Here is a 20,114-nt window from a genome sequence, read left to right on the forward strand (position 1 = left end):
CTCGAGGGGCAACCCTGGGTGCGCGGTCGGACCCAAAACACCGACAACTGGTATATCAGTCGAGCTCACGGTTAAGAGCGACCTTGGGATCCTCTTTGATTAGAAGGACTTTGGTTATTTTTATGATGATGGTTAATAATGATGATTATAATTTTGATCTCTGGTATTTCCTCTTAGAGGAGGTACTTTTGGGCAATAATTGGGTTATTACTAAAACTTGGCTCTACTAATAGTAATAAATACTTGACCAACTAAAAGCAACTGCTTAACCCTAAACCCCACATACAGCTAGTCCACTTTAGCCAAACGGGACATTTGCTGAGTACGTTGATGTGTACTCACACTTGCTTTACAAACCACCCCCACCCCAGGTTGTCCTCACTGTATTCAGTGCTCAGGAGGAGATGCTGGCAACATGGAGGACTTTGAGGAGTTTCAGGACTACGACGAGTTCTAGTTTTTCTTAGTGGCAAACCCCCAGTCAGCTGCCTGTATAGTCCTTATCTACTACGTTTCGTATTTCCGCACTTTGATGATATTAATGACTATGCTATGTATTAGACTCTGTGGATGTCTTAGACATCTTATTGTAATAAAAGTACCTTTCCACTATTTACTTTGAGCAATGTGTGATGATGTCCAATTATGTAATCGCTATGTACGTGAGTTTCTGATCCTGGCACATACATGGTTCGCATTCGGTTTGCCTTCCAAAACCGGGTGTGACAGAAGAGTGCCGACTCTTTGATATCTCGACAAAAAATTGGAGGAGTCTTCTTGCCCTTACTTTACATTTCACATTTACTTTGAGCATTTTACTTTGTGCAATTGCTTAGTTAGTATTTGTAGTAATGACTTAGTGTTGTTGTCTATCTAGTAGTATTTACTTGTTGCTAGTAGTTTGGGTGAATTTGGGCTCATTCTTAGGGTTTAACTTTTGTTAGAATTCTAGAAAAGCCCAATTCACCCCCTCTTGGGCATCGTGATCCTTTTAGTGAACACCGGAGCAAATTTTGGTGGTGGCGTGGTCCCAAAAAATCGAGGGAGCGATGTAAAAATCGAGGTGAACACCGAAGCGGTGGTTTGGTGGCGTGGTCGTACTTTGACCTCAAACTAAACACATCCTAAAGGGATTAAAGTATGATTTTTACCTTATTTGTCCTCTCATCTTTTTTGGTACAAAACAAGCAACCACTAATTAATAGGGTTAATACAATTATTATTCGCACCAATTAATATTCTTTAGTTAGGTTTAGTCACTGAAACAAAATGAGATAATTTAGTGACTAAACTTAGTTAGGTGACTAAAGAAACCAAATAGATCTAAAATGAACTAAAAAAAAGTACCTATAAACCAAATACGCCTTTAGTTGGTTTCACATTAAACATTAGAGTACCAATTATAAATATTACATAAAGTAAAATCACAAATTAAATAAATACGAGACAAATTTATTTAACTCAATTAATCTACTAATTAGTAATTGTTTACTGTAGCATTAGAGAATCATACACTAATTAGATTTAACGTTTAATATTTATTAATGTAATTAGCTTTTTAATCAAATTGTATTTAATATTCCTAAATCAAACATTGCAACCAAAAAAAAAAATGCCTCCAGATCCAAACGGTCCGGTCCGGTCCCTCACACTCATCAAGGGCGGCTCACTCTCATGTCATGTGGCGGCGTCCTTCTCCCTCGCTGCTCCGTCTCTCTCAGTCTCTCTCCTGCCCTGTCCGTCCCACTCCCCGTCCAGCGGAGAGAGACCCTGTGGGCTGTGGCCGGGCAGCCGTTTCCCCTCCCCTTCCCTCTCCGCTCCCTCCAGAGTCTACTGTAGCGCAGTGCCGTAGGGTTTCGCGTCCTATCCTTCCTCGCATCCTCCATGGCCGATCCTGACGACCTCGGCCGCCGCCTCGCCGCGGTCGCCGTATCCGAGTCTCCTACCGCCGCCGCGGCTGCGCTGGAGAGCAGCAACAACAACCTGTTCCAGGTGATGCGCGCCGTGGAGGACGCGGAGGCCACCATCCGCCAGCAGGTATCAGTACCAATCTCTTCCTGCCTCTGCCTCTGCCAATTTGAGGGAATCGGCTGCAACTAGAACAAGCGACCCATCACTCCTGTATCTCTCTTCAGCTGGAGGAGAACAGCCGGTTGAAGGACGAGCTGATGCTCAAGACGCGGGAGCTCCACAGAATTGTAAGCACATTCGATTTCGACGCCCCTTCCCGATCCAAACAAATCATATACTCTTAACTAGTGCAGCACAGCACAACTCATCATTTCCTTTTTGCTCTATCATGCCATTCCATTTGCCTATAGAAACTAATGTGCTGTACGTCTCATCTCCGACCTAACCAGAGGTCAGAAGCCACAGACCAAGCTTCCTCTCATGGGATCCGTATCCATCAGGATCGCGCTCTTGGTGCCCACACAGACACCTCCTCCACTGCTCCCATCAGGACTACCGCTACAGCAGCAGAGGCCTTCGAATGGGGAGCTGGGGATGCCGGCATCAACCACAAGTACCTTGAGGCCAACCAGGCTAATGGAATTCCCCGTAAATCACCGAGCGCTCCCGATAGCGCTTTCCCATCTCAGCTATCTACCCCGTCTTCGCGATCCCTTTCACCAACTAGGTACCAAGTAGCACATTCCAAATCCAGCCTCTGTTAATATCATACTACCCTGTTTCCTTACCTTCATTGAGCCTTTCCTTGCAGGCACCACAAAGAAACAGACTATGATTCTAGGCTCAACTTATCCGGACAAGGCGCACTGCCTGTTTCAGACCTCAACTCAAACGTCGTCATCTGGAAGCAGGTATCAACTGTTTGCTTCGTGTGTCTGTTGCCATACTTTTTGATCGATTGATTCACTCTTCTTGCTGAGCTGCTTATTTCCTTCCACAGGATCTCCTTGTTAAGGTCAAAGAACAAGGGGAGGAGATTGCACAGCTGAGAAGGCATCTTTCTGACTACTCTGTCAAGGTGACTACACACTAACAATCTTTTTCCTGTAATGTTCTTTCTTCAATCTGTAGTGTTTCACTCGTGTGTATTTTAACAGGAGGCCCAAATACTTAATGAGAAACATGTCCTGGAAAAACGCATTGCATATATGCGCATGGTAAACATTTTATTTATGACGCATCAAGTACTACCTTGGAGTTTGTAAAAAAAAACTACTACCTTAGAGTCATGGCACTATGATTTAAGTGTTTATTTTTTTCCTTTTTTTGTGGGGCAGGCATTTGATCAGCAGCAGCAAGATCTGGTTGATGCTGCATCGAAAGCTTTGTCCTACAGACAGGATATTATCGAAGAAAACATCCGTCTTACATATGCATTGCAGGTAATGTTTTCCTGCCTGAAGCTATTATATCATCTCTTATAAGTTCTGTGAGGCATTAGCATATTCTTTGTTCATTTCTTGCTTTTACCCCCCCCCCCCCCCCCCGCAAGATACACTTGTGATCAATTCATTTTTCATTGAATCTGTCTTTTGTATGCCTTTAGTTTCCATAGTAAGCCGCAGCGTTCATACTACTCAATGAATATACCTTCTGATTTACAAAGCAATGTAACTCTGCATAAATGACAAAAGAATTGATTTCTGGTTAATCACTTCATTACTTTGTGAGATTCTTATTTATTCTATTAAGATAAAATTAGATGCGTATGCTGCAACTAGTTTTCCTTACCTTCTCCAAACCTTATTCTCTGGATTTGGTGAAGTAAAATGAAGAATGATGAGTCTACTCTGTTCCATAGGCAGCACATCAAGAGAGATCTACATTCGTATCTTCTTTATTGCCTCTTCTATCAGAATATAACCTTCAGCCTCCTGTTCTTGATGCTCAGTCTATTGTTAGCAATCTGAAGGTATGTTCTGCTGTAATTAGTTGCTTGTTTGGCATTGATTAAATGCCCCCTTTTCCAGTAAGTGAGCTTGCCTGTGGTGAATTGGGGACCTTGTTGCAATGTTGCATATTGTACATGGTAAAATTTACTTTGCTTATTGATTGGGATATGTCATACATGCCGAGAGGAAGCTAAACTACCTTCTTAGTGAGGCTTATGCCACGTTTACTGGGGGTGCTGAACTATACTATCTTCTAACGTATTTTAGATATATAGTATGATTGCTACAGAAGACGAATTATTAAAATTATAGTTTCAAAACAATCAAGTGACGAAAGTAAGATTTCTCTTGATTATTTTTATTTCTTTCTTGGTTGAAGCAGCCCCTCATAGTTGACCTTACATTTTTCATCGTGTAGGTTCTGTTTAAGCATTTGCAAGAAAAACTTATTATTACTGAGGTGAGTCACATTCATCCTTGCTAATATGTACTTTGTGAAAAAAGAGCTAGTTCAAATGTTCTGCCTGGACATTGGCGAGCTTGTTATGCTTTCCAAGTGTATTACTGAGAAAGTTGAATGATGCAGGAGAAGCTGAAGGAATCACAATACCAGATTACTCCTTGGCATGCTGAATCTTCAAATAATACAAGTGCTGCTGCACAGTCGCCTTCTCATCCTCCTGGAAATGCATTGGTTTGTTCGATATGGCACAATGCTTTTCATCACATGTTTCTCGGAATTCATGCATGATTGTAGATTCTAACTCCCATCACTTTTTTTTCCAGATCAAAGCCAACCTTGACATTGTGCCCCAGCAAGCATATTCTCATGTACATTCTCCAGTTTCTTCTCCTGTTCAAACTAGGCGTGACTGGGATTTGTTAGGGAATGAAAATCGTCAGGTCATTCGAAGTGAGGTTGCCACAACAAGTGCAGAGCATGATAATGTTGGGAGGACCTCTCCTTCAACCAGGTTGCTGGTGGTTACTTCAAAAATTCAATAGGATGTGTTCTTAGCTATTTTTTGCCGTTTCACAATTACAATAATTTCACTATGTACATCCCATTTTTGCCACATGATGAAAATCTTAATAGTAGTATTAGTCTAGCTAGCCCCCTTTTCTTCTTTGTTCTGATGTAATTAATTTTTGTACAGTATTTTGAAACCATTTCTCCAACTATGATTGTTCTAGGCTTCTAGCATTATCTAGCACTCTATTACTCCATCCGTCTCAAAATATTAGTCGTTTTAGCATATATGTCATCCATTTCAATATAAACAAAATCCAAGGTCTAAAGCGACTAATATTTTGGGACGGAGGGAGTACTATTTTATTCTGTTACTATCATTTAGACATTTACTTCCTTTTTTGGGTGCACTGGACCCTTGTTGATTTGGGAACTGAAGGCCTTGTTGTTGTATTACTGGTCAGCCTTTGAAAGTTTTTTCTATAGCATATATTCTATTATGTCAAACAAAATATGAATGTGGTGTAAACTAGTCGTTGAGAAAATTAATGTGGTGCTTTTAAAGTGTTGAGAAGTGGAAAAGAAGGCAGAGTTATCCTAGTGGAGAAGTAGAAAAATGTAAGCCCCATATTTACAAAGAAGCAAAATATTTTTGTCGTACAAAATGGCTATGGTAATGATCCACCCTTCAAAAGGCTTGTGTACCAATGTGTGTCAACCTCTCCCTGTCCTTTGTTTTTCATTCTGAGTTGTTTCCTTCTTAAGAGTGTGGTTGGTGGTGTGGTGTGGTGTACTTTCAAACAGGAACATCAAGAATGAAATTTGGATGTTTCTCACTGGCTTCTAATGTCCTGCAGCAGCCATAATATGAAGGATGCCCCTCAAAGAACCGATCATGATTCCCGTGCTGTTCGATTTAACATTGAATCCAAGGATCAAAACCCATCATTCAAGGACCTTATTAAGAGTGATGCCTCAGAAAGTCTGGAGGGAGCTGAGGCCCAAATTCCACAAGAACTTTCTGCGCAGCAGGATTCTGGAGGCTCACCTAATTTGACATCTGGTCTTGATGACGCAAATCCACCATACCCTTATCTTCCTACTGTCCTTGAGGAGCCTAGTTCTTCTTTTTCCGAAGGTGTCGCATCTTTAAATCCGTGCATATGCCTACTATATTATCTCAGTTATGATGGTAAACAACATTTTTATGAATGTGCAGTTGCAGAGGATGATCCGCTTCCAGCCATAGAAGGACTGCGAATCACAGGTGAAGCCTTTCCTGGAAGAGAACTTCAAGCAAGTGGGTACTCTATCCATGGAACCACAAGTTGTAATTTTGAGGTGCGCTCTATTGCCTTTGTTATCCATGTCTTAGATATTCAACTAAATTCATTTGTACTCATGAATAATTTCAGTTTTGTGTTTTCATTATAATCTGTGTTTTGTTTTTGTGCTCACAGTGGGTACGCCATTTGGACGATGGATCAATAAATTTTATAGAAGGTATCTTTTCTTGTGACAAGGAAAAAAGCATGCATTGTGGTTTTTGTTTTGTTTTGGATATACTATTGAAGCTTTGGAACTCACATTTTTTGTTTGCTGCAGGTGCACGGCAGCCCACCTATTTAGTATCTGCTGATGATGTGGACTTTGTACTAGCGATTGAAGTCCAGCCTCTGGATGACAAAAAAAGGAAGGTATATCTTCACATCACGTGCTAGCCATTCTTAAATGGCATTTTATTCTTTCTTATTTTTTCTTGGATTCGATAAGTTTGTCAGTTTTTGCTTACTTGTATATAGATTAAATGGTGGGTACTTACTGTTGTGTCATTATAGGCCTCTGTCATGGACCTTCGGTCCATGGGGATAGCTGTCTTCTCCGGCGAGGTTATACCCCTCTACCGCAGGCTTGGTTCTAGGGTAGCAGCCCTAGGCGCTTGAGAGGGTCATTGCAAGGGAGAGAGAGATTGGTTTGATAATGATCTTGCTTGATTTTGATGGAATAAGTCTTGAGCATCTAGAGAACAACAGTCGCTTTTGACTGTCCTCTGTAGTCCTTTAGCATCTAGAGGACAGCTTGACTGTCCTCTGTAGTCGCTTTAGCATCTAGAGGACAACAATCGCTTTTGACTGTCCTCTGTAGTCTCTTTAGCATCTAGAGGACAATCCTGTTGTGTAGTGTGTGTGAGAAGGTGTGGTAGTGCAGCCCCTAGGGCTATAAATATGTGTCCCCAACCCCTCTAAGGGTATGACATTGTGTAGTGTTTGAGGAAATAAACAGAAAATTGCCCCAACTCATAGTGTCATCCTCTTGATGAGAGTTAGAGTCCCTCTACTTACAATTGGTATCAGAGCCAAACTATCCTGCAGCCTAAACATCTCGTGCTCATCTCCTTCCCGCGCCTCTCCCCACACTCAGTCGGCAGCAAGAGCTCCAACTGTTCCTTCCTCCCCTGCTCAGACGAGCAGCCTTTCGTCTGAGACAGCCTCTTCCACACACAGCGACCCCTCACTAGCCCACCATGTCCCTACGCTCGGCCACTTCGAGTGCGCGGCGCCAGCAGGAGGCCGAGGTCGTCGCGGCACAAGAACGCGAGCGAGCAGCAGCAGCGGCGAGGGCAGCACGGTTGGCGGCGGCGGAACTGGCAGCGGCGAGAGCGGAAGTAGAAGCAGCGGAGGCGGCGGATGCTGCACGTGCGGCGGCAACAGAGCTCGAGGTTCTGCGCGGTAGTAGAGCTGGCAGCTCTGCTTCTATCGACGACAACACCGACGAAGAGCTCAGGCTGGCGAGGGAAGCAGCGCGAGAGCAGGCGGCACAGTGGGCAGCCGCGCATCCCCATGGGGGCGCGCGTGGCGGCAGCCCGGATAGGCGCCGACGCGCTGACGGCGCTCCTGGCGGGGGCGCACGCGGCGGCAGCCCAGACGGGTGTAGACGCGCAGGCGGTGCTCCCGGCGGCGGCGACCGAGTCGACGGAGATCGCGGTCTCTACAGGCGGCGCGGTTCTCCCTCCCCGGATCGGTACTATGGTCGCCGCATGGCCCAGGCCATTGTTAGGGACATCGGTCCCGGCGGTGGGTGGCCTACCCTCACCAAGACCAACTACGTCGAGTGGGCCGCGATGATGAGGGTACGGCTCCAAGTTCGCCACATGTGGGAAGCAGTTCGTTACGACGACGTCGACTACCACGAGGATCGGCGGGCGCTGGATGCCCTCATTGTTGCAGTCCCGCCCGAGATGCAGTTTTCGCTTTCCCAGAAGCGGACTGCCAAGGAGGCCTGGGACGCCATCGCTGCGACCCGCATCGGCAGCGATCGTGCCCGCAAGACCACACTGCAGGCACTTCGCAAGGAGTGGGAGAACCTGGCCTTCAAGCCAGGTGAGGATGTTGATGACTTTGCTCTCCGCCTCAACACTCTGTTGCAGAAGATGGTGCAGTTCGGCGACGACACCTACGATGAGGAGAGCTGTTGAGAAGCTCTTCCGTTGTATCCCCAAGAAGTATAGGCAGATTGCTCGCTCGATCGAGTCTCTGCTAGACCTCTCCACGATGACGATCGAAGAGGCGATTGGTCGCCTCAAGGTGGTCGACGGCGACGAACCACAGGCTCTCTGGGCCTATCACTATCGGCGGGAAGCTACATCTCACTCGGGAGCAGTGGGAGGCCTGCCAGGGTGACAAGAAGAAGGGGGAGTCCTCCTCGACACGAGGCCGCAAACGCGGCAAGCCGCGCAAGGCGCGTGGAGGCGCCCAGGCCGGGGCGCGAGGACATGCTGAGGGTGGTGCACGTGGAGGTGCCCAAGGCGGCGCCGTCGGCAACAAGAAGCCGGCACGAGACGACGGCTGCCACAACTGCGGCAAGCTTGGCCACTGGGCCAGGGATTGTCGGCAGCCTCGGCGTGGCCAGGCCAACATCGCACAGGCGGAGGCGGAGGAGGAGGCTCTGCTCCTAGCACATGCAAGCATCGAGCTATCTCCAGCGGCACCGGCCGCAGCGGCACTCCTCCACCTTGATGAGTCGAAAGCACGCGCTTTCCTCGGCGACGGCTCCAGCAAAGACATGATCGAAGGATGGTGCCTCGACATCGGCGCCACTCATCACATGACCGGCCGACGGGAGTTCTTCACCGAGCTTGACTCTAGCGTCCGAGGCTCCGTCAAGTTTGGGGACGCCTCCGGCGTAGAGATCAAGGGCGCCGGCTCAGTCGTCTTCACCGCCGCATCTGGTGAGCACAGGCTGCTCACCGGAGTCTACTACATCCCCGCGTTGAGGAACTCTATCATCAGCTTGGGACAGCTGGATGAGAACGGTTTGCGCGTGGAGGTCGAGCACGGAGTCATGAGGATCTGGGACCCCTCTCGTCCCCTTCTTGCCAAGGTACACAGGAGTCCAAATCGGCTATACGTTCTCAATGTGAAGGTGGCACAACCTTGCCGCCTTGCTGCTCGTCGAGACGACGGGGCATGGCAGTGGCACGAGCGCTTCGGGCACCTTAACTTCGAGGCCCTGAAGCGGCTCAGTGCCAAGGAGATGGTATGAGGCCTGCCGTGCCTTAACCATGTGGAGCAATTCTGCGATGTCTGCGTGTTGACAAAGCAGAGACGGCTCCCCTTTCCCCAGCAGTCGAGCTTCCGAGCCAAGGAGAGGCTCGAGCTCGTGCATGGGGACTTGTGTGGCCCGGTGGCACCAGCCACACCAGGAGGACGACGCTACTTCTTGCTGCTCGTCGACGATCTCTCCCGCTACATGTGGGTGATGATCCTTGGCAGCAAGGGAGAGGCTGCGAACGCCATCAGGCGTGTGGAGGTCGCTGCGGAGGCGGAGTGCGGCCGCAAGCTGCGCGTGCTGCGCACCGACAACGGCGGCGAATTCACGGCGGCTGAGTTCGCGTCGTACTACGCGGATGAGGGCGTTCAACGCCACTACTCCGCGCCGTACAGCCCGCAGCAGAACAGCGTCGTCGAGCGGCGCAACCAGACGGTTGTGGGGATGGCTCGGGCTCTCCTCAAGCAGAGAGGAATGCCAGCTGTCTTCTGGGGAGAGGCGGTGGTGACAGCGGTTTACATCCTCAACCGCTCGCCCACCAAGGCTCTCAACGGGATGACACCGTACGAGGCTTGGCATGGGCGCAAGCCGGCGGTCTCTCACCTACGGGTCTTCGGCTGCCTCGCATTCACCAAGGAGCTTGGCCACATCAGCAAGCTCGACGATAGGAGCACCCCGGGGGTGTTCATTGGCTACGCGGAGGGCTCGAAGGCCTACCGCATCCTTGACCCAAGAACACAGCGTGTGCGCACGACGCGCGACGTAGTGTTCGATGAAGGGCGAGGATGGGCGTGAGACAAGGCGGTGGACGACGACACGACTCCGACGTACGACTTCACCATCGAGTACGTCCACTTTGAGGGAGCTGGGGGAGTAGGCAACTCTTCTCCGAGCAGGTCTACCCCAGCCCTCAAGTCTCCACCGACTCCAGCGCCAAACTCTCCAGCTCCTGCTACAACGAGCTCTTCACCACCACGCACTCCAGCCACGACTCCGGCTACAGCGAGCTCTTCGCCACCACGCACTCCAGCACCGACGGTACCCTCTCCGGGAACGTCCTCTCCGACACCAGCTCGTGTCGAGCACGACCTAGTGGAGCTCGTGACCCCTCTGTCCCGCGACGAGGAGCGCGTCGACGCTTGCTACGACGGCGAGCCGTTGCGGTATCGAAGGGTGGAGGGCCTTCTCATCGACCCGTCTGTGCCGGGCCCTGCGTCTCGCATTCTGGCAGGAGAGTTGCATCTTGCATGCGACGATGGTGAGCCTCGGTCTTTCGCGGAGGCCGAGAAACATGCAGCTTGGCGTGCCGCGATGCAGTCGGAGATGGACACGGTTGAGACGAACCGCACTTGGGAGCTCGCTGATCTCCCTCATGGTCATCGCGCGATCACCCTTAAGTGGGTGTTCAAACTGAAGAGGGATGAAGTCGACGCCATCGTCAAGCATAAGGCTCGCTTGGTGGCACGCGGTTTCTTGCAACAGGAGGGGATCGACTTCGACGATGCCTTCGCCCCTGTAGCACGGATGGAATCCGTGCGACTCCTCGCGCTGGCAGCCCTGAAGGGCTGGCATGTTCATCACATGGATGTCAAGTCGGCGTTTCTTAACGGCGACTTAAAGGAGGAGGTCTATGTACACCAGCCGCCAGGTTTTGCGATCCCTGGCAAGGAGGGCAAGGTGTTGCGCCTGCGCAAGGCTCTCTACGGCTTGCGACAGGCACCAAGGGCGTGGAATGCCAAGCTGGATTCCACGCTCAAGAGGATGGGCTTCATGCCAAGCCCGCACGAGGCGGCCATCTATCGGCGGGGCAATGGAGAAAATGCCCTGCTGGTGGGTGTCTACGTCGACGACTTGGTGATCACCGGCGTCAAGGATGCAGAGGTGGCAGCGTTCAAGGAAGAGATGAAGGCCACCTTCCAAATGAGTGACCTGGGGCATCTCTCCTTCTACCTGGGGATTGAGGTGCACCAGGGAGACTCCGGGATCACACTTCGCCAGACTGCCTACGCCAAGCGCATTGTTGAGCTGGCTGGGCTCACCGACTGCAACCCAACTCTCACTCCGATGGAGGAGAGGCTGAAGCTGAGTCGCGACAGCACGATGGAGGAGGTGGATGCTACACAGTACCGGCGTCTTGTGGGGAGCCTTCGCTACCTCGTCCACACACGGCCTGACTTGGCATACTCCGTCGGCTACGTTAGTCGGTTCTTGCAGCGATCGACGACGGAGCATGAGCAGGCTGTGAAGAGGATCATCCGCTATGTTGCGGGGACTCTCGACCACGGTCTCTACTACCCGAGGTGCCCTGGGGAGGCACACCTTGTCGGGTACAGCGACAGCGACCACGCCGGTGACATCGACACTAGCAAGAGCACAAGCGGGATCCTCTTCTTCCTCGGCAAGTGCCTCATTAGCTGGCAGTCGGTCAAGCAGCAGGTGGTGGCCATGTCCAGCAGCGAGGCCGAGTACATAGCGGCGTCTACTGCTTCGACTCAGGCGCTCTGGCTGGCTCGACTGCTTGGTGATCTCCTCGGGAGAGACTGGAGCGGTGGAACTCAGGGTGGACAGCCAGTACGCTCTGGCATTGGCCAAGAACCCCGTGTTCCATGAACGGAGCAAGCACATCCGGCTGAGATACCACTTCATCCGAGACTGCTTGGCAGAAGGGAGCATCAAGGCGCGTTACATCAACACCAAGGATCAGCTTGCAGACCTGCTCACCAAGCCCCTTGGGAAGATCAAGTTTGTTGAGCTTTGCTCTAGGTCCGGGATGGCCCAGCTTTCTCACAAGACGACGCCCAAGACTTAGGGGGAGAATGATGGAATAAGTCTTGAGCATCTAGAGGACAACAGTCGCTTTTGACTGTCCTCTGTAGTCCTTTAGCATCTAGAGGACAGCTTGACTGTCCTCTGTAGTCGCTTTAGCATCTAGAGGACAACAGTCGCTTTTGACTGTCCTCTGTAGTCTCTTTAGCATCTAGAGGACAATCCTGTTGTGTAGTGTGTGTGAGAAGGTGTGGTAGCGCAGCCCCTAGGGCTATAAATATGTGTCCCCAACCCCTCTAAGGGTATGACATTGTGTAGTGTTTGAGGAAATAAACAGAAAATTGCCCCAACTCATAGTGTCATCCTCTTGATGAGAGTTAGAGTCCCTCTACTTACAGATTTATTCCCTGCTGCCATGCGGCTTATAAATAGCCCTATGGCTAACCAACTTCTCCTACAAACTCTCAACTAACTCCTACTTTCTTGGACTTATCTGATGCTAACCAACTCTCCACAATTCTCTCATCTCAATCTTATTCTCTAGCCTTATCCCAGCTCATCTCAATCTTATTCTCTAGCCTTATCCGAGCCTGGCTGTTGCCTCTCGCTCCCTATGATGCCCATGACATCTCCCCCTCCCTTGAGGACCAGCTCGTCCTCGAGCTGCCATAGACTTACCTGACACGACTTAAGGTTAAGCCTTTTACATCTCGGCTTACCTTTATTATTTAAGACGAAAATACAAAATAATTGTGGAACTAAAATATAAATTTGAACTGCAACTATGTCCTCCTGTCCTCCTGGATCCCAAGGGAAGAGCTGAACTGCGGACTTCACGTTGGATGAAAGGTGAAGGAGGAACCAGCCCGTTCTTATGTTGGGTCTGTCCAGCACCAAGGTAGTTGCCCGAATGAAGGAGACGACCCTCTTGGGCCGTGCAGGGGGGCTGCATACCCAGATCTCGACTTCTGCAGGGGGTTCAAAAAGTATAGACGAGACCTGGTGGTTGGGCACGCAGGCTGCGAGTTGGTGCAGCGATGAGCTGATCAGCAAGTACAGCTTCCGCACCGCCCGCCTAACAAGGAAGCCGCGCACTGCGGCTTGCAGGCGCACGACAGCCTGCTCATGTGATGACGGCCATGGGGTGGCCCTGGAGGCCACAGCAAGGTGCTTCTCCCCACGAAGGGACTGTACCTGACGGCGTGCTAGGAACCCTCGCGCTGCCGCCTGAAGCCGCACCGCTGCTTGGAGTTCCTTCTCTGTCTTCTCCTTGTAGCGGTGGAACATCACAACGAATTGATCCCACTTCTCTTCGAGCCGAGTGAATGCATCTGGAGTTGGAGAGGGCGGGTGGGAGGGCGTTGCGGCGGCAGATGGCGTGGCGGCTGGTGGTGGTGAGGATAACCTGGAGCTGATACCAGGTGTCCATGGGGATAGCTGTCTTCTCCGGCGAGGTTATACCCCTCTACGGTTCTAGGGTAGCAGCCCTAGGCGCTTGAGAGGGTCATTGCAAGGGAGAGAGATTGGTTTGATAATGATCTTGCTTGATTTATTCCCTGCTGCCATGCGGCTTATAAATAGCCCTATGGCTAACCAACTTCTCCTACAAACTCTCAACTAACTCCTACTTTCTTGGACTTATCTGATGCTAACCAACTCTCCACAATTCTCTCATCTCAATCTTATTCTCTAGCCTTATCCGAGCCTGGCTGTTGCCTCTCGCTCCCTATGATGCCCATGACAGCCTCACACTAATGACTTCTATTGCATAGTGTATGCTGAGAAGCAAATGGTTAAAAGTACTGTCCATTTGCTGAGAAGCTTAGACACAGATATTTTTCTTGTTGAAATTTGTGATAACAGGATGGCAAGGGCTTGTTCTTTTTTTGTTAGATAAAAAATTGTTAAAGGATAAACGTGAGCTAACTCTATTGTTTGGGGAAAACATATATAGATGTGCTTTTGGTTAGAATTCATACCACGACTCATTAGCTATATGCTAGTAGGGTGCTAACACATAGTTGATGGTTTGAAAACTTTACATTGGATGGTTATTAATGAGTTGGATGATAGACCACTTAATTTCTCTAAAATCTTTTCTCTTGTTGTAGGGCGAGATTGTGAAGGTTTATGCTAATGATCAAAGAAAAATTACATGTGGTGAGTTCCTGAGAGTTTTGTTCTTTAAGTAGGGGACATATATATATATATTCTTTTCTTTCATTTGCACCTTGTATGTTTTCAAAAATCATTGGGTATCTGAGCTCCATTTCTTCTTGAGAGGATTGCTGGACAAACATGAGCTATGTTAGTGAGAGAGAACAATCATGTTATGGTGTAGAAGGGTTTCGTTTGGCATATTAGATATATCTCAGTATCTGCTGAGTAACTCCTATTTGTGCAGACCCTGAAACCAAGGAGCATATTAAGAAAATTCTCTCTCTGGGGCATGTCTCTTATGAAGTTCTATTACCTGTATGTCCCCAATTCTTCTCAAATGGTCTTTCAAGAGCACTCTTTCTATGTCTTTCCATTATCATATGACCCTGTGAACATCAAATTATTCTGCAGGTTAGATTTTTAGATATGTGGGAACCAGCTATTTTGGCAATAAAGAGGGAAGGTTACAGCGTTAAGTGTAATGGACAGCGCGGTGTCGTTGTCATGGAGAAATTTCAGCAAGCGATGACCGTATGATTTCCAAAATCATTGTCCTCAAAATTTCTCAGTTTGTTTAATACTTTATCTTCTTTCTTTAGGAAAAATGTCTTGGGATTTGTAGCCTCCTTTTAATTATTTGTTTTGCCTGCACTACCTTTGATAATATATAAATTAGCTGCATGAAATAATACCAGATTTCATCTCAATCTTCCATCATGGTGAACTTGGTATGTTTAGCAATATCTTATACTGAAAAGGCGGATGTAGCCTGTAGGTGCATCCCCTCTTTGTAGAGAAATGTAAGGTTCATCTTGGACACTACACATAGAAGTTACGTTTTGATGTGTTAGGAAAACAGTATTAGTTAGTTTTTCTTTATGCTCGGTATTTCAGATTCTGGGTTTTACTAGGGTTATGTTCCATTCTTTTTTTTTCATACGTATAGTGATTTAGAGTTTATCGTGTACAAACTTTGCAGATCAATATCCCATTTGGGCGTCCTACTGAGTTTTCAATTTTGTCTGCTGATGGTGCTGAGTACAATTTAAAGCCTGCAGAGAATGCCCCGTGAGTTTCATGCTAATCACCGTGACTATTTGTTGTGGTAGTAGTATATTGCAAATGTCCTTTTGAAGTTTTGATGCGTCAAGTTACTACTGAGAGCATGTCAGAATCCATTCGTGTGGCTTCCCCTGATTTCTAGTTTTTCCACAACTTGAATCCAGCTGCAGTGTGCGCCTATATTAGTCATTTGCTTCTGTGCTTGATTGACTGCATGACATCTGTTATTATTGTCACCCTTGCTTTTGTGGCAGTTCTTCTATGAGTGATGGCCTAGGCCATAAAAATGGCAGAACACAGAAATGCTAACTGTTATTTTTTTATTAAAAAAAATCCAGATCACGAGATGCCATTGTTCTAATACTAAGGCTATTCAGGATGAAGGTACAGTCACGTTTCTCGCTGATTTTTTTTAGACATGCTTATTTGCAATGCGTCGATGACGAGTCAGGAACTTCGGTGATTGCAGGCTGTTGAGAAGAGCAAGGGAAAAAGAAAGGGCATCTTCTTCAAGTAGTTTGTAGTTGTAGCAGTATTACTACGTAGTGTCATGGCAGGTTGACTGTATCTGTTACCTATGTTTTCGCGGTTCATGTATGTAGAAGGAAAGAGCAAGTTGTCTGCGTGCTTATGTAAAGTTCCGATTCAATTCGATTAGATTCAATTGGCACCGTACCCAGTTTTTTGTTTGTTTTTGTTCTGTTGTAGGGAGGGATGAATTCATTTTCCAATTAATGTTGGTTTGTTTGGCCAGATTGTAGATTCGTCGGGTGCTGCCGTAAAGCAGAAGCAATTCAGACGGGTTACCCCAGCTAGACTCACGACACACAACTGCAGAGTGACAATTCATCATTGTGTCTAGCTCCATGCGTGCGTGCATTCACGTGTAGCCAGCATCCCCACCATCTTGTTTCATTTGGATGACAGGAAAACTAGTTTATTTACACTAGAAAGACAGCGCCCTATCATGCGCTATAGCAGGCACTTATACACAGACTATAATGCCAAACAGTGTTCCTGCTCTTTTAACAATCAAAATCGTTGTGCCTCATGCTCACTAAACCATCCACGATCACATATCCGATCGAAAAGCCTCAAAATCAAGAGCACCATTGACCTCATCCGGTAGAAGAACTGATGGATTGTATCTTTTGTTCTTCTGTCAGAGAAAAAGGCCAGCCGGACCAACGTATGCCATATATTAATTTTAATCAAATAACCATGTTTCAGTTGCTAAAAAATTAAAGTGCAATTTCCTACAACAACAACAACAGTTGTAATCTGAATGTACCTTCCGTAACAGGACCTGTTTCATTGACTGTAACAGCGTAGTAGCACGAAGCACACGTACGAACAGAGCGTGGTTATTATATAGTATTGAAGTTGCAGAGCGTGGTATTGTGTACTTTGACGTAGTCGATAAGCTGACAAAGAAGGTTATTGGACAAACTAGCTCTGATCTTAATATTATCTCAACATGCAGTGAAATTAAGCTCGCCTACAGCAATCTTATTTATTGCCAATTCCAGGCTGGCTGGCGTGAGAATCGAAGGGATGTATCTGCAGCGGTTGTGCAGCAAGCGTTGCTAAAAACATTAAATGAACATTAAGGGCATCTACAAATTTTCTCAGCCACATTCTACATTACTTTTTTTTTGCACAACGGGCAAACTGAATTTCATTATTAGCAGCAAGCCAGCAACAAAATTACAAAAGTTTAACCACCCAAGTTGTGTGTACCATAGCTACTGAACATTGCCGAACTACCTGAACACCCAGGTGTTCAGACAAACGGCAAGCAGAGCTACCAACCCTTCGCGAACAGATTGTATAATTCATGTCTTGCATGCAGTAGCGTAAACAAAGTAGCTGACCATACTTTGCTTCCTCAACTTCAAGTTTCATGTCATGATGATGTCTTTCTATATTGACTATATTCTGCTTTTGAACTGTTTCTTGTGTTTGTTAGGTCATCAGCGTGCCAGGAAAAAGAATTCGAGATAATATACCCTAGCTAGGGTCATGTCGAGGCAATTGGTTGGACAAACTTATGCTCGGTCCGAACAAACAAAATGTGCCTTTGCATTGTTAAATTATGGAAAAATATTAGGCTCCACAATGAGTGGCTTGTTTTTTGCAGGTCGATACACAAAACATACTTTTTATTTGTGGATGTGCTTTCTTTGGCTTGGAAAAGATAGTTTCAGAAAGTTTATATACAATTAATAGTTATACGAATTTATGCATTAGGAATTACCCTTCTTCACCTAGAATTTATATGTTTCTCAAAGTACTTTTGGTACTCTGCAAGACATCAATTTTACCCTATTGGATTTGGCATACCAATATCATATTGATGCTGTAGGTTCAATTACTTCAGCAGCCGGCATTGGTTTAGACAATTTTTGTTTGATTCTACATCTTCCTGAATGGTTTCCCACTTAGGTTGAAAATGGTGATTTAATTGCCTATGGCCTCATCCCAGAATTAATTGGAAGATTGCCAATAGTTGGCCTGAGCAATCTTAGAGAAGATCAATTGGTTCAAGTAGTAAATTTCTTTAATTTTGTAATTTGAAGCAATCTTTTCTAAAGTTACATTCTCAAAGATTTCCACCACCTCAAAATCATAGAAATTGTCTTTGCAGGTGCTCAGGGAGTTTCACACCCATATTTAAGGACAAATACATGTACGTCTCAAATGTGTGCTATGATCAAATCTCACACATATGATGACTCAAGTCTCCATGTTATGAAGAATAGTGATGATGCTCCCATATCTTTGTTGTGGTAGTAGGAAGATAATCTTCCTCACAATGTCCACATCACCTAGTGTCACACCCGGGTTTTGGGGCACCAAGACCCGGGCGCGAACATAAACACCAGGTGTGCTGGGACCAAGTCTCACACATATGATGCATAGTGGCACATGATCTAATGTCACATCTTTACTATATAACAGGAGTTCTATACAAAAATAATTAAATAATTACATCATATGAGGAAACGATCCAGCAACCCAAAGTTGACTGGGAGACGACGACCTAGACCTCTCACGAACTCGTCACAGCATCCTTCAAGCGCCTCATCCTGCGGTACCTGTTCTTGACCTGTGGGGGGGGTGTGAGACAGCAAGAGTGAGCTCACATACGTTCATCATCGCTCAACAAGTTGTGGGGAATAATATGAATGAACTCGCCAAAGGTGAGAGTTCATGCGAAGTGTAAGGCTTACCAAAGAGGATGGTTAGAGCTGAGCATTGCTTTTAAAGTTTGTCAAAATTTTATTAGCAATTACTAAGTATAAGTAAATACCAACCCAATTAAGCAGTAGAACAAAAGTAACAACACCACCTGCGATGCAATGCATATGACAAATTGAATTTAGTTCCATAAATTAATCATGTGAGGGTCCGAGCTGCTCATGACCGTGAGCACGGCTAGTATACCAGTTTTACACTCTGCAGAGGTTGCACATCTTTACCCACAAGTCATGTTACCCATCTGCCAAGGGATCGCGACTTCCCATACACCTCTACCGAGGAGGCGAGGCAGGGTAACACTACGAGGCCTTTACAAAGTTCCACTAGCTTCAGAAAACCCGCTACAGTTTATAGGAAGCTCCAATGCAGGGACCCCTCGCATGACCGCCATCGCAGCAAAATCATCCCAAGGACCTCCCTACACTGACCACTCCCCTACTGCCCTTGCCCCTTTCGGGTAAGGTAGTCTTCCACTAGCTTTCCTAATTAATCAGCCAAGGGCGTCCCATTAAACCCTTGTGGTAGCACTGTTTTCCCGGGTGGTCGCTCCATGTTCCAATTAACATAATGATCTTATCATGAACAATAATAATAAACAGATAATAAAAGTGTGATCATGTATCTTCATACCCAAAACCACATAAAGCACTAGCAAGTACTACCCAAAAAGTTCAGTGGTAAACAAGGCATAAAGATAGACAAACTAGGGTAACCTATTGGGTCCCATTAAAATTAACCTATGCAGATCATTATGATTAATTAGAACATGAGTGGGTAAAAGAAGTGATCAAGGGCACAACTTGCTTGGCACTTGAGATTCCAATTAACAGAGTGATTCTTCAGATCCTCATGACCTCACTGCTAGTCATAGCAATACAAACAAACAGTGTATAGGCAAAATTAACATCACACCAAACATAAGAATAACTGAATAATAATAATCTACGCGCCGCTACGAGATCGCGGAATCAAGAACCACTAAAATCGGAGCTACGGTTAAGAAGTTATAGTTTATAAAAGATCTATGTGATTTAACCATCACATTATATTATAATTTGCTTATTATAACTCATATGAGAGGTTATTCTATAAATAATCATTTTGACTTTAAACTAAGTCATTATTTCATCAAAGATCATCTAGTCAAATTATAATCATAAGATCAAAGGTTAATCCAATTAACATATAGGATAAATAAATATCTAATTATAAAAGTATGAGACATGGTATAATCAATATTGTTACTGCGTAGAAAATAATTGTACGAGACTAACGCAAATTGAACGGTTCAAAGCGGAGTTAAAACAGATGATATATGAATTTTACAAGTTTCTAGATATATAAATATTATTTTTATACCTAAAAACAATTTCTAGGATTTATTTTAATAAAGTTTGGACCAGGAAAACAAAATCCCGAGAGTTCAGGGTGAGTCTTGCAAATAACAGGACTGATTTCCTATACCCTTTCTATTAGGTGTGACT

General features: G+C 46.4%; 1 protein-coding gene across 2 annotated transcripts; it reads left to right on the plus strand.

The window, feature by feature from the left end:
• The first annotated feature begins 1,634 nt into the window (after positions 1 to 1,634).
• LOC103629308 (uncharacterized) lies at positions 1,635 to 16,129 on the plus strand. 2 transcript variants are annotated; one of them, XM_008650468.3, is made up of 21 exons: positions 1,635 to 2,037; positions 2,136 to 2,198; positions 2,361 to 2,638; positions 2,723 to 2,822; positions 2,912 to 2,989; positions 3,069 to 3,128; positions 3,249 to 3,353; positions 3,773 to 3,883; positions 4,282 to 4,323; positions 4,450 to 4,557; positions 4,650 to 4,837; positions 5,691 to 5,971; positions 6,053 to 6,174; positions 6,294 to 6,336; positions 6,439 to 6,530; positions 14,259 to 14,307; positions 14,552 to 14,622; positions 14,719 to 14,838; positions 15,287 to 15,375; positions 15,708 to 15,753; positions 15,839 to 16,129. In XM_008650468.3, exons 1-21 carry the CDS (start codon positions 1,885 to 1,887, stop codon positions 15,884 to 15,886), a joined length of 2,247 nt encoding a protein of 748 aa, XP_008648690.1. In that variant the 5' UTR covers positions 1,635 to 1,884; the 3' UTR covers positions 15,887 to 16,129. The 2 variants fall into 2 exon arrangements, with proteins under 2 accessions (XP_008648690.1, XP_008648691.1); XM_008650469.4 differs by having other exon boundaries at positions 5,694 to 5,971; positions 15,839 to 16,122.
• Positions 16,130 to 20,114: the final 3,985 nt, after the last annotated feature.

Source organism: Zea mays, chromosome 6 (assembly GCF_902167145.1).
Source record: "Zea mays cultivar B73 chromosome 6, Zm-B73-REFERENCE-NAM-5.0, whole genome shotgun sequence".
Taxonomy (NCBI): Eukaryota; Viridiplantae; Streptophyta; class Magnoliopsida; order Poales; family Poaceae; genus Zea; species Zea mays.

What these genes read in the sequence shown, in the direction of transcription:
- LOC103629308 (XM_008650468.3), top strand. Translation starts at nt 1,885, where the DNA reads ATGGCCGATCCTGACGACCTCGGCCGCCGCCTCGCCGCGGTCGCCGTA. An exon ending in CGCGGGAGCTCCACAGAATT is followed by an intron (nt 2,199 to 2,360) that starts GTAAGCACATTC and finishes CGACCTAACCAG; the next exon opens with AGGTCAGAAGCCACAGACCA. An exon ending in TTTCTGACTACTCTGTCAAG is followed by an intron (nt 2,990 to 3,068) that starts GTGACTACACAC and finishes GTATTTTAACAG; the next exon opens with GAGGCCCAAATACTTAATGA.